This window comes from Portunus trituberculatus, chromosome 21 (genome assembly GCF_017591435.1).
Source record: "Portunus trituberculatus isolate SZX2019 chromosome 21, ASM1759143v1, whole genome shotgun sequence".
In the NCBI taxonomy this organism is placed as follows: domain Eukaryota; kingdom Metazoa; phylum Arthropoda; class Malacostraca; order Decapoda; family Portunidae; genus Portunus; species Portunus trituberculatus.
Window position 1 is genome coordinate 12202034 of NC_059275.1, and position 13990 is coordinate 12216023.

At 42.5% G+C, this 13990-nt stretch overlaps 1 protein-coding gene across 2 annotated transcripts in view; it reads right to left on the reverse strand.

Annotated features, from left to right (window-relative positions):
- Positions 1-8457, reverse strand: part of LOC123507234 (probable glutamate receptor) — a 21390-nt gene extending 12933 nt beyond the window's left edge. For both annotated transcript variants that reach the window (XM_045259974.1, XM_045259973.1), the window contains exons 1-3: positions 8338-8457; positions 7743-7812; positions 6974-7127 (exon numbers count right to left, since the gene is read on the reverse strand). In XM_045259974.1, the coding sequence (XP_045115909.1) occupies positions 6974-7127; positions 7743-7812; positions 8338-8410 (297 nt within the window). In that variant the 5' untranslated portion in view covers positions 8411-8457. The remainder of the gene's footprint in view (positions 1-6973; positions 7128-7742; positions 7813-8337) is intronic.
- Between the last annotated feature and the right edge of the window lie 5533 nt (positions 8458-13990).

Consider the following 13990-nt stretch of genomic DNA (forward strand, 5'->3'; position numbering starts at 1 on the left):
TTTTTTTTTTTTACGGTAAAGCCTATAGCGCCTGTAGGCACACTTGAAGAGTGTATGGGAAGCGCTGTTCAGCTTCCCCCATTAGTGGCGCAGGCAAATTTATTTATAGTGGTACCCATATTAGGGCCCATATCACCGCCCAAGCTCATCTTGAGTGTAACCACCTAGAACCTGGGTATCATGGTGATATGTAGGTAACTTTAAACCATTCGACAAATGGCAAAGTGTTTTAAGGCTGTACGTGGTGGGATTCAAACCTACGCGTGGACGTCTGCCCGATCCCACGCTCACCACCTTATCCACTATGCCATCGCCTCTCGCCTCCCTCCACTGTCCATGAGCTAACATCATTAGGTCTCTATGACGCTGAAGATGTCTATGCAGAACGGTTTGGTTGGCAATAGACAATCTCACTATCAGAATTTGATTTCTAAGTTATGAAAATAAACTCATTTACGGGGCTTCATTTGTTCATGGTGTCTTGTAGTCTACTTACTAACCTAGAAAGAAAGAAAATATCATACTAACTTCGAGTTATCAATTGGGGAAGAAGTAATTTTCGTCCCAGGAATAGAGCTAGATGGTATAAAAAAAAAACACAGTGCATAGTTATAATTTAATTCTACTAGTATAGCGTTTTTTGTCGTAGATACATGTTTGAAAATACTTTACCTATCTTGATATCTCCTTATGTGACAGAAGAATATCTAAAAATATACGATATGCAGTTGACCATCTTTTCTGTGAAATATTACGATATCTGTTGAACCTGGCAACTTCAACGGGAGTTTGGGTCCTCTCGTAGTGTTTCCTTATATTTGAAACATTGATATGTACACGTCATTGTGATCAGGGAAATAAAGGAAACTAAGTTTGCTTTTTCTAAGAGCATAAAATAGAAAAATTATGTCTACAGGTGGCAGTTTATGTATAAGACAAGCAAACCTGTGTGCACTCATCCACTCTATCCAGAAGCTTAACTAATTTTCAAAAGTTCCCCAATAGTTACACAACTACCATTGGTCTACTGTTTCTATCCAGTTATCTACAAACACGTACACATTCACGGCAGCAACATGCAAAGTACACTAAATACTCCGGAGCAAAGCTGCCTCACCTTGTTTCATTAATCAGCTAACTCTTGCACACTTTCAGACCAAAGCTATTTTTCATTTACCATCGACGATTTTATATTCGAATCAAAATTTAAACGACGATTGAGAACTTTCGGCCTAAAGTTGTTGAGGGCCGTGACGGCCTTGGGCGCCGCACGGGGGAAGGAGGTGGCTGTCGGGTCCGGCCTGGGGCCCAAGGCAGGGAACTGGCTGCAGGTCCTTCTTTTCCTTGGTGGCCTCAAGCTTCACTACTAGTCGTCCACTTGCAGCGCCTCACACTAGGCAAGGGTCGCCATAAGCAAGAGATCAATGTCTACCACTCACCAGATGGTGCCGTGAGGGGCCCTAAAGGGGTGATAAGGGCTCCTTGCATAGTCTGGTGGTGAGTGGTGTGTACGGGTCCCCTGCTTATAATGACACCGGGCTGAACAACTCGCCATGAACGAGGGCACGCTGTGCGCCATGAGCCAGGCACTGACAGTACCAGTGGTCCTTTACGTTAGGTTAGGTTAGGTTAGGTTAGGTTAGGTTAGGTTAGGTTAGGTTAGGTAAAAGGACTCACTTCATGACAGTGTTTGGGGAGTGGTGTGTGGCGGGTCATTGCTCATGGCGACCCGTGTGAGGCATTGCAAGGTTGCATCGTCACTGCTCTCATAACCACGGGACTGGGGTTGACCCTTTCGGGGTGAAAAGTTTCGTCCCAGTACCTGTGTAGGTAATAATACTTTGAATCGTTTCGCCATCGCCATCGCCGCATCGTTAGCCTCGATAAACGGATCGTTATCCTCGACAAACACATCTTTACCGTGGACACTGGAATCGCAACCTGTCGTGGAATCCCATTGTTAACGTGGACTCATTTTCCTTTGCGGCTTCAAGCTCACTGGTTGTCGTCAACTTGCAGCGCCTCACACTAGGCAAGGGGTCGCCTTAAGCAGTCTGCCGTGTCTACCGTCCACCAGATGATGCCGTGAGGGGCCTTTAAGGGGTGATAAGGGCTCCTTGCATAGAGTCTGGTGGTGAGTGGTGTGTACGGGACCTCTGCTTATAATGACACCGTGCTGAACAACTCGCCATGAACGAGGGCACGCTGTGCGCCATGCACCAGGCACTGACAATACCAGTGGTCCTTTACGGGGTGAAAAGGACTCACTGACAGTGTTTGGGGAGTGGTGTGTGGCGGGTCATTGCTCATGGCTACCCGTGTGAGGCGCAGTAAGGTGGCAGCGTCACTCTCCTCGCACTCAAGGGTCTGGGGTGAACCTTACGGGGTGAAAGGGTTCGTCTCAGTACCTGTGTAGGCAAGTGAACTTCAATTGCGTCGCAGTGAGGTGGCAGCGCCACTCTCCTCGCACCTAAGGGTGTGGGGTGGACCCTGACGGGGTGAAAGGGTTCATCCCAGTACCGGTGTAGGCAAGTGAACTTCAATTGCGGCGCAGGAAGGTGGCAGCGTCACTCTACTCGCACCCAAGGGTCTGGGGTGGACCCTTACGGGGTGAAAGGGTTCGTCCCAGTACCTGTGTAGGCAAGTGGACTTCAATATTGTGTCGTGAAATCGCATCGTGAGAACTGGAACCGCATCGACATCGTGGAAACCCGCATCGTTACCGTGGAAACTGGAATTGCATCTTGATCGTGGAAACTCGCATTATTATCGTGGAAACTGGAATGGCATCTTTATCGTGGAATGGCATCATATTTTGGAAACTCGCATCGCTATCGAGGAAACTGGAATGGCATTGTTATCTTGGAAACTCGGAGCGCTATCGAGGAATCTGGAATCACATCTTATCATACACACTGTTATCGTGGAAGCTCTCGTGATCGTCGTTCGTTTCGTTATCTCTGAATTACTTAATTAGTCTTGGTATTATTCTTAGCCTCCGTAATAATAGAGATGTTGGTCATTTTATCTTATCTCTTTTACTGTATTTTTTTCTCAGGGTATAGTTTAGTGTTCTTCAACCTTTTCTAAGTTCGTGCACCTTTTCGAGAAGCAAGGAGGACTATAAAAGAAATGCATCAATATTTGTAATTTTCCCTACTTTAAGACTGAAAATCGATAGATAACATTATTGTATATCTACCTGAAGCTATAGTTTTCGGTCCTAAACAGTCGCTATATAGTGCGAAATGTACTATAACAAAATGCCACATCTCAAACACATCAGGCCCGTGTTCCGTCTGAGTGTAATATATTACTATTGTGAATAAATCGTAATACTTTGATTAATGTCAATAGGAGAGGACCCAAACTGTCACATTTTCAGTGTTCGCAGGTTGGTTTAATTCAGGAGTGGGTCAGCATCGTCTCGCGGTACAGAGTAGTCGTCTCTAAACACTGTATTACGATGTATCTATTGATTTACCATGCTTTTACTCCTTCCAGTATTTTTCTGTTCTTATTCTACCATGGTATTTCTTTATAGTTACTTGAGTTTATACGACTAACATCATAATATAGAGCAAAACATAATTGTCTGGTGTACCAAGATCTTTCATTTCTAGAGACTTAAATACAGCACGGAACCTTAACACACATTTCACCTCGCTTCTGCACAGGTTAATTCTTCACAAGGAATGAGTAGAGCAATATTTGTTCGGTTTTCTTTATGAGAAAAAAGAAAATTAGCGGCCGAAACAGAAATAGTCCGAGGGTGCTGTAGTGTTTTCATCACCGTGTTCCTAAGCTCTGTCTTGCCATAGCCTGAACATGGTATTCAGTTCAGTTCAGTTGATAGGCGGAAGTGTAGCCTGGATATCGGCACTTCCTGTTTTGGTTTGGGTTTTGTCGGTCTGTTGCTGTAATTGATTACTACTTAAACTTTTTATTTTATGTTCTCTTATTTTCCAAAAGTTATATATTATTTCTTTATTTTCTTCTATACTAGATTTTTCAAAAAGTAATTTTTCAATGAGGTGTTCTTCATTTTCTGGGTAAGGACGCTGCCAATTGGGGTGTCTGGAATTTTCATTGGTGTAGGTTGAGCAATGTAGAGGGAAATGTTTATGCCTTTAAACTATAGATCAGGGGTTCTCAAACATTTTCTTGTTAAGAACCCTCTGAGTTATAAGACCATCTACCCGAACCCCCAGTAATTTGATATCGAACAGAATGTTAATTTAGTGACTGACACTAACTCAATAGGCAAAGGTATTCTGCAAAGGATGTATCATCAAATCAACCTTCCGAGTATCCCTGGAAATCTTCCTGTGAACCCCTGGGAGTTCGCAAACCCCAGATTGAGAACCCGCCCTCCACCCCCCCAAAAAAAAAAAAAAAAAAAAAATTGCAAACAAATGACGACTACAACAACAACAACAACAACAACAACAACAACAACCATACTCATTCCTTTCGCAAATATCGTATCTCTAGAATCAGAATAACTCCCAGACCTTCCCCATAATTTCAGGTTAACAGAGCCACAGTGACAGGTACGCGATACACAAATAGACACACACCCAGTGACGGTACAAAAACAAAAAAACAAAAGCGCAACAAGATGTGTCTACGCAATGTTGAGATATGCGTGTATAATACTTTCAGAGCACGCTGAAGAAAGAGACAACCGCTTAAGATAAAAGAGAATATATAGACTGAACATAAAACAAATAAGTACTGAAATCTGAGGACGAACAAAGAAGCCAAGACATAAATAATAAAAATAAAAAATAAGAAAATTGTCGTGCGAAAGGATCAAAGGGAGATGAAAAAGACAAGAGAGAGAGAGAGAGAGAGAGAGAGAGAGAGAGAGAGAGAGAGAGAGAGAGAGAGAGAGAGAGAGAGAGAGAGAGAGAGAGAGAGAGAGAATACAAAAGAAAAGGAGGAAAGAGATGAATAAAGAGGAAGGGGAAGAAAATAAAAGAAGAGGAGGAAGGAGAGGAATAAAGAAGCGGAAAAAGAAATAAAAAAGATAAGGAGATAAGAAAGGAATAAACAAGAGAGGAAGAGAAGCGAAAGAAACGAAAGATAGAAGAATGAAGAAAAGGAGAGGAGAAATGTGAGAGTAAGGAGAAAGGAATAAAAAAAATAGAAGGAGAAATACGAAAAAGAGTAACAAGAAAGAGAGAAATAAAGAAGGAAGAAAATGCGCGAAATATGAGTAAAGGAGGAGGAGGAGGAGGAGGAGGAGGAGGAGGAGGAGGAGGAGGAGGAGAAGGAAAGAGAGGGAAAGAGATAATAAAAATGCCTTCTTCCTCTTTCCCTCATTATTCTCTGTCACTTTTTTTTTTTTAACTGGTTATCTCTTTCTTCTCTCTTTTGTTTTATGTTTCGCTCTCTTCATTATCTTTTCTTCCATTATTTTTGCTGTTCACTCTCTCTTTCTCTTTCATCATAATGTTTTTACCTTCTTTCTTCTCTTCCTTTGTTTACTTCCTTCTTCTCCTTTGTTTCGGTATCTTCATTATCTTTTCTCCCAATATTTTCGTTGTTCACTTTCTCTCTTTAATCATGTTTTTGCCTCCTTTCTTCTCTTAATTTATTTACTTCCGTCTTCTCCCTTCCTCACTCGATATCTCTCCTATTTCTCTTCTTTTGTATCTTCTCTCTCCTTCGTTCTGTCCTTCTACATGCAATAATTGATCTCTTCTCATTTCCCTTCTCCTTATCCTTAAAGTTTGCCTATTACCTCCTTTCTTCACTCTTTTCACTCTTCCTTCTTCGCGCAGTTAACCAGGTGGTATGTCTCTTATTTTTATACCTCACCCTTCCTTCCCTCTTTCCTTCCTTCCTTCCTGCCTCATGTAATCTATATCCTCCTCCTCCTCCTTCATCCCATATCTCCTTACCTCTCTCTTTTTCCCATTTCAAACGTCATACTACATTTTTTAACCGGCTTTCCATCTCTCTCCTTCCTTCTCCCTCTCCACATATACAAGACAGTCTGCCCATCACCTTACTTCCCCTTTTCTCCGTCTTTTTAATATACTTTACTCTTTCGTCTTCTCTATAGCTCTTTATTTCACTACCCCATCTTTACTTATCCTTCACATAATTCATTCATTCATTCATTCACTCATTTATTCATTCACTCTACCTGCAAGACAGTCTGCCCGTCATCTTTACTGCTCCTTCTCTTCGTCATTTTAATACACTTTCGTCTTCTTTGCAGCTCTTCATTTCATTACCCCATCTTTACTTAACCTTCATATCATTTATTCATTCATTCATCTCTCTCTCTCTCTCTCTCTCTCTCTCTCTCTCTTTCTGTGGCTATTTTTTCGAAACGCTTCACTCTCTCACCACGACTATTTTTCAAGGCCACAGAGCTGCTATACCGGGTTCTCAAGACTGTTTCTCCCGTTAATCGCTTACTGCTAAGATTGCCTTTCGTTATCCTTCGGACCCTCTGTATTACTTGCTTAAATGGATACACAAGAAAGAAAAGAGAAAATAAATTAGTTTTTTCGTATTTTTGCACTCCAGAAATATTTACGGGTGCTTAGCAAAAGACAAAAAAAGTGTCGGAGAAGTTATATATGTGTTAAAGAGGAGAATTTCAGTAACAACGAAAGGGTTACAATAGTTTCTCTCCTTTCTTCTTCCTTTTCCCTCCTTTCTTTCTTATTCTCCTTTCTCTCTTCCCTTCCCTCTTTTCTACTCTCTTTCCTCTTTGTTCCCTCTCCCTCATCCATTTTTTTTTCTTATTTTTCTTCATCCCATTACTAATAGCAATAACAATAGTTAATCCGCCACTAGAACCGTAGAAAAAAACTCCATTAGAAACCCGTGTTATTCAAATTAATAGAACCTTTTGAAAGTATAGTTGTGATATGGCGCGAAAGTGTATCAGAAAATTATCAATGTCCCCTTCCCCCTCATCTCTCTCTCTCTCTCTCTCTCTCTCTCTTACGTGTTTCAGGACGATGGTGATTACGTGTCCATCCAGCAGCGCCTTCGTCTTCGCCTTCCCCTGCGTCGTCACCGCCCTCTCTCTCTCCGCCGCGGACTGGCCAGGCGGGAGGAGTAACTCGATGCGCCGCCCCCCGCCACTCTCCCTCTGGTAACTACGTAACGGCAATAGGGTAGTTACGGAAGGGGAGTTTGAGGGAGGGATAGGTCGGGGCGAGAGGAAAGGGGAGGATAGAAAAGGGAGGGAAAAGAAGGGTTAAGGAGAAAGAGAAGATAAAGAAGAAAGTTGAGAAACGAGAAAGAAAATTGGAGAAGGGAAGGAAAAAAGGAAAGATGAAAGGAGGGAAAGGGAAAGTGGAAAGGATAGGAAGGTGAGATGAAAGAATGAGGAAATGGTAAGAATAAAGGAGAAAAAGTGATGAGGGGTAGAAGAAGCAGATGGGAAAGAGAGTAGAAAGAGGGAAAAAAAGGGAGAAAGGAGGAGAAGAAGAAGGGGAACACGGGAAAAGGAGAAAGAAGAGAGGCGAATAGACGTGTTACTGAGCAGAGAGAGAGAGAGAGAGAGAGAGAGAGAGAGAGAGAGAGAGAGAGAGAGAAACATGCGTAACTGATGAACTACTAGCAAGCCAACTTATCTCTATTTCTGTGTGTGTGTGTGTGTGTGTGTGTGTGTGTGTGTGTGTGTGTGTGTGTGTGTGTGTGTGTGTGTGTGTCTGGCTGTCTATTTGTCTGTCTGGCCCACATGTGGCTCACCTGCTGCGCTGTCTCACCTGGTGGCGTTCACACCTGGCGCGTGGCGGGGCAGGAGGCGCCGCAGATTGGCCTGACTCCTGCTGTCACCTGGACGAAGGGGAAGGAAGGAGTTATTGAGAGAGAGAGAGAGAGAGAGAGAGAGAGAGAGAGAGAGAGAGAGAGAGAGAGAGGGAAAAAAGATAGTCAGGCGGGGCACTTCACCTCAGTACCTCTCCTGATGTCAATGAGGGTAGCCGCTGCTGCCGCTGAGAGCACCAAACACCCATAAATTTTTCCAACTTCTTAAAACCTGCATAACGTTTGTGCAGTTACCATGTTATTGTTCCCTCCACTCATTTACTCCTCTATTCTTTAACCAATGGGGGGGGGTAGGGGGATAGACAGATGGGGGAAAGAAGATTGTGAAGAGTAGATGAAATTTGGGTGAAGATATGAAGGAAGTAGTAGAATAAAAGGAGACTGAATCTTTAACCCATTCTTGCCCATCATCCTTTCTAATTTAGTCACACCTACTCTGTTCAGAATTACATAACAACCATTTATTCTCACACTATCCGGATAAAATAAGGGAAATAAGAGACTCAGCCGTGACACCTCAGAAGGGCTCAGTACCTCTCGTGACGTCAGGGAGGAGGGACACAGCTGCCGCCGAGAGCATCAGACACACCCACGGTAGACTGACCATTGCTTCTGGGACGTCTACTTCCTTCGACGATCACGAGTCAACTGTCCTGCCGCCTTACTGGACAATAGTGATACAGTGCTTCCATGAGTTGATGAAATCTTACCCTAGATTTTTGTCGATTTTACCCTAGATTCGAGTGTTTTACCCTAGATTGTCGAAGTTGCCCATTAATTGTTGATTAATGCACTCTTATCATACATAAGTTTAAATATTGCCCCCCCACCCCCAAACACACACACAGGACTGCACAATACAGCCACTACTGCGGCTGCTCTGTGTGGACTCGTCCTCGTAAGTGACTGACTGACTGTGTGTGAACTGTGATCTAACCGTCCGAAGGTCCAAAACGTGTACGCGTAGTAGACGGGTGACTGCGGAGAAAGGGGATGGGGTGGGGGGGTGAAGGGATGATACAAGTCACGGGGATGATTGTGTACATGAATCGAACATGAAAGAGAACCAGCCTGCCACCAGATTGGCACCATTCCAAGCACACCTATCCATAGCACGGCAGATTACCCTAAAATTACCCTAGTTTATGCATTACCTTTAACACTACCCTAAGAAAGATCCAATTACCCTAGTTTAGGGTATTTTACCCTAAAATGGAAGCACTGTAGTGATAGCAGGGGAGGAGCAAGGTGGTGGCGGTGGCGGTGGTGGTGGTGTTGGTGGTGCACATGGTATGGTCAAGAGAGAAGAATGCAATAGGAATGTATTTCTCAGGACTTGATACCAGTTATTGTAAGAGGAAGGGAAGGACGTAGAGGACGAGGAGAAACAGGAAGAATAAGAAGAAGAGGAGGAGGAGGAGGAGGAGGAGGAGGAAGAGGAGAAGGAGGAGGAGGAGGTTGTGGTGGTGGTGTAGACATGGCATATGTACTACGTATGTAATGGAAGGGAGAGTGAGGAGGTAGTAGCAAAAGTAGTAGTAGTAGTAGTAGTAGTAGTAGTAGTAGTAGTAAAAGTAGTAGTAGTAGTAGCAGTAGTAGTAAAAGTAGTAGTAGTAGTAGTAGTAGTAGTAGTAGTAGGAGGAGGAGGAGGAGGAGGAGAAGAGCAGGAGGAGAAGGAGGAGGAGGAGGAGGAGGAAAAGGAATACAAAGGAATACAAAGGAAAGCCAAACAGTAACAGATCTTTTCGAGGCTGTTTGGTAACTACTTCTAACTGGCTACAGATAAGAAAGACAGTACAGTACAGGAGAAGGCTCCTCCCCACCCACCACTCCCTCCAGCTTACGCTGGCACGGAAAATAGTTTGGAAAAGTACCATGCAGTATGGAAAAACTGACATGGAATTTTCACAGGAAAGGATGAAAGGAGATTCTATTATTCACCCTACGGTGAACTCTACATATCTATCTATAGGAAAGTTACACACAATAATTGACATACTAATATAATGTTTAATTATTCAGACAAGAAGAGAGCTTGTTGGGGGTTATTCTTTAAATATTTATCAATTTTGTTTTTGAATGATGCAATGGAAGTACTGTTTACTATTTCTGAAGGAAGCTTATTCCAAATGTTAACAATTCTATTAAAGAAAAAGTGCTTTGCCTCGTGGGTTTTGAAGCGTTTGGGTGTAATTTATTAATTATTCCTTGTCTTAGTGGAATGATCAATGGTAAAATATTTATTTACATCAAGGTTGTTATATCCCTGAAAAATTTTGAAAACTTCGATTAGGTCTCCTCTTATCCTGCGCTTTGTTAAGCTGAATAAATTTAATGCTTCCAGTCGTTCCTCATACGGCTTGTTTCTCAATCTTGGAATCATTTTGGTCACTCTACGCTGGATCTTTTCCAGTTTCTCAAATGTCTTTTCTGTAATATGGTGACCAGAACTGCACACAGTATTCGAGCTGAGGACGCACCAATGAGTTGCATAAAGTAAGGATAACTTTTTCTAATTTAATTTAAGGAGGAGGAGGAGGAGAGAGAGAGAGAGAGAGAGAGAGAGAGAGAGAGAGAGAGAGAGAGAGAGAGAGAGAGAGAGAGAGAGAGAGAGAGAGAGAGAGAGAGAGAGAGAGAGAGAGAGAGAGAGAGAGAGAGAGAGAGAGAGAGAGAGAGAGAGAGAGAGAGAGAGAGAGAGAGAGAGAGAGAAGGATGTAAAGTACGTCTCATAAACTTACTATAAGGATATTCTAAATCTTTCATCCCGCACTTGGTAATGCCGGCAGCTGTGTGGAGAGGCGGCATGCAAGAGGCGCCCGACGCTCACCTATATCATTCATAACCGTGCCAGGTGAAGGGAGGTAGACGGAAGGCATTCCTGATACTATCTACAAACACACACACGCATACACACACACACACACACACACACACACACACACACACACACATGGGCAGGAATAGAGTATGAATCGACTCGATATTTTCTTAGTTTTTTTATTTGTTTTTTCTCTCTCATGTCTGTTTGAATTTTTAACCGATTCTACTGGTAGCACTGATTTCTCTCTCTCTCTCTCTCTCTCTCTCTCTCTCTCTCTCTTTGGGTAATATTTCAGTCTACTACTACTACCATTACTACTACTACTACTACTACTACTACTACTACTACTACTACTACTACTACTACTACCAGTCTACTACTACTACTACTACTACTACTACTACTACTACTACTACTACTAGTCTACTATTATTACTACCACTACTACTACGACAACCACTACTACTACTACTACTACTACTACTACTACTACTACTACTACTACTACTGTTACTACTACTACCACTAATGATAATAGTAATGATAATAATAATAATAATAATAATAATAATAATAATAATAATAATAATAATAATGATAATGACGATAATAATGAAAATAGTAATAATAATAACAATAATAACAGATGAGAGAGAGAGAGAGAGAGAGAGAGAGAGAGAGAGAGAGAGAGAGAGAGAGAGAGAGAGAGATAACAGTATCTTAAACTCTATTTAGTCTCTCCTCTCTCTCTCTCTCTCTCTCTCTCTCTCTCTCTCTCTCTCTCCATCGGAAGAAAACCAGGTGACCAGTAGTAGATACACCTTTATTCTCTGCTGTACACTGGCGAGGAGTGGCGGGACTGAACACTTGAAGACCAGCTGGCAGGAAACATTCTCAAATTCTTCCGCGCTGCACCTCCACTGCTTTCCAAAGTCTCTTATAGAAATTATACGTGTTTCCAAGGATGTTTTATTGGTTTCTAGTGACAGATTAACACCATTTCTATATCGTTGTTAGGAGAAACACTCTTGAGAACCCGACTAGTAATCCCTGTGGCCTTTGAAAATAGTCATGGTAAGAGAGCGAAAGGATTCGAAACATATAAAACGTAAACATATAAATTCGTAAACAAAGGAACACAAAGGAAGTCCAAACGGCGATAGATTCTGAAGCCCTTATTAACTATTCTACTCTAAACATTAGTGAGAGAAGCGGGATAGCACAGGAGAGAGAGAGAGAGAGAGAGAGAGAGAGAGAGAGAGAGAGAGAGAGAGAGAGAGAGAGAGAGAGAGAGAGAGAGAGAGAGAGAGAGAGAGAGAGAGAGAGAGAGAGAGAGAGAGAGAGAGAGAGAGAAGGATGTACAGTACGTCTCATAAACTTACTATAAGGATATTCTAAATCTTTCATCCCGCACTTGGTAATGCCGGCAGCTGTGTGCAGGAGGCGCCGCGACGCTCACCTATCATTCATAACCGTGCCAGGTGAAGGGAGGTAGACGGAAGGCATTCCTGATACTATCTACAAACACACACACACGCATACACACACACACACACACACACACACACACACACACGGGGCCACACAAGCATAAAGCCCAGGCCCTGTAAAACTACAACTAGGTAAATACAACTAGGTAAATACACACACATGGGCAGGAATAGAGTATGAATCGACTCTATATTTTCTTAGTTTTTTTTTTTTTTCTCTCTCATGTCTGTTTGAATTTTTAACCGATTCTACTTGTAGCACTGATTTCTCTCTCTCTCTCTCTCTCTCTCTCTCTTTGGGTAATATTTCAGTCTACTACTACCACTACTACTACTACTACTACTACTACTACTACTACTACTATTACTACTATTACTACTACTACTACTACTACTACTACTACTACTACTACTACTACTACTACTACTACTACTACTGCTGTTACTACTACTACTACTAATGATAATAATAATGATAATAATAATAATAATAATAATAATAATAATAATAATAATAATGATAATGACGATAATAATAAAAATAGTAATAATAATAACAATAATAACAATGATAATAAGATGAAGAGAGAGAGAGAGAGAGAGAGAGAGAGAGAGAGAGAGAGAGAGAGAGAGAGAGAGAGAGAACTATCTTAAACTCTATTTAGTCAGTCTCTCTCTCTCTCTCTCTCTCTCTCTCTCTCTCTCTCTCTCTCTCTCTCTCTCTCTCTCTCTCTCTCTCTCTCTCTCTCTCCAGCGGAAGAAAACCAGGTGACCAGTAGTAGTAGATACACCTTTATTCTCTGCTGTACACTGGCGAGGAGTGGCGGGACTGAACACTTGAAGACCAGCTGGCAGGAAACCTCAAATTCTTCCGCGCTGCACCTCCACTGCTTTCCAAAGTGTCTTATAGAAATTACACGTGTTTCCAAGGATGTTTTATTGGTTCTAGTGACAGATTAACACCATTTCTACATCGTTGTTAGGAGAAACACTCTTGAGAACCCGACTAGTAATCCCTGTGGCCTTTGAAAATAGTCATGGTAAGAGAGCGAAAGGATTCGAAACATATAGGTCTTGAGTCGTAAACAAAAGAACACAGAGGAAGTCCAAACGGCGATAGATTCTGAAGGCCTTATTAACTATTCTACTCTAAACATTAGTGAGAGAAGCGGGATAGCACAGAGAGAGAGAGAGAGAGAGAGAGAGAGAGAGAGAGAGAGAGAGGGAGTTCGTGATAGCACATGCAACCTTCATAGGGAGCCAGAGGAAGAGAAGGAACTACACTACTACAAGAAGGGGCTGGGACTGTGGAGAGAGAGAGAGAGAGAGAGAGAGAGAGAGAGAGAGAGAGAGAGAGAGAGAGAGAGAGAGAAATAAGAACCACATGAATAACTTATAATAATTACTTAGTAGAATCCTTAGTGGGGAGTGTTACGATAGGGAGAGTAGCGCTGAATGCTGTAAGTACGAGACATTATCAATAGTCATTACACGATGTTGAGGTCTTTGAGTTCCTTTGCATGAGAAGAGTGAAAGGGATGGTAGGAAATGGACGTGTGTGTGTGTGTGTGTGTGTGTGTGTGTGTGTGTGTGTGTAATTCACCACAGTCGTCTGCTGGTCACCCAGCCAGTCTTTCCCATTACGGAGCGAGCTCAGAGCTCATAGACAGATCTTTGGGTAGGACTGGGACCACAACACACTCCACACACCGGGAAAGCGAGGCCACAACCCTCGAGTTACATCCCGTACCTATTTACTGCTAGGTGAACAGGGGCCACACATTAAGAGACTTGCCCATTTGCCTCGCCGCTTACCGGGACTCGAACCCGGCCCTCTCGATTGTGAGTTGAGCGTGCTAACCACTACACTACGTGT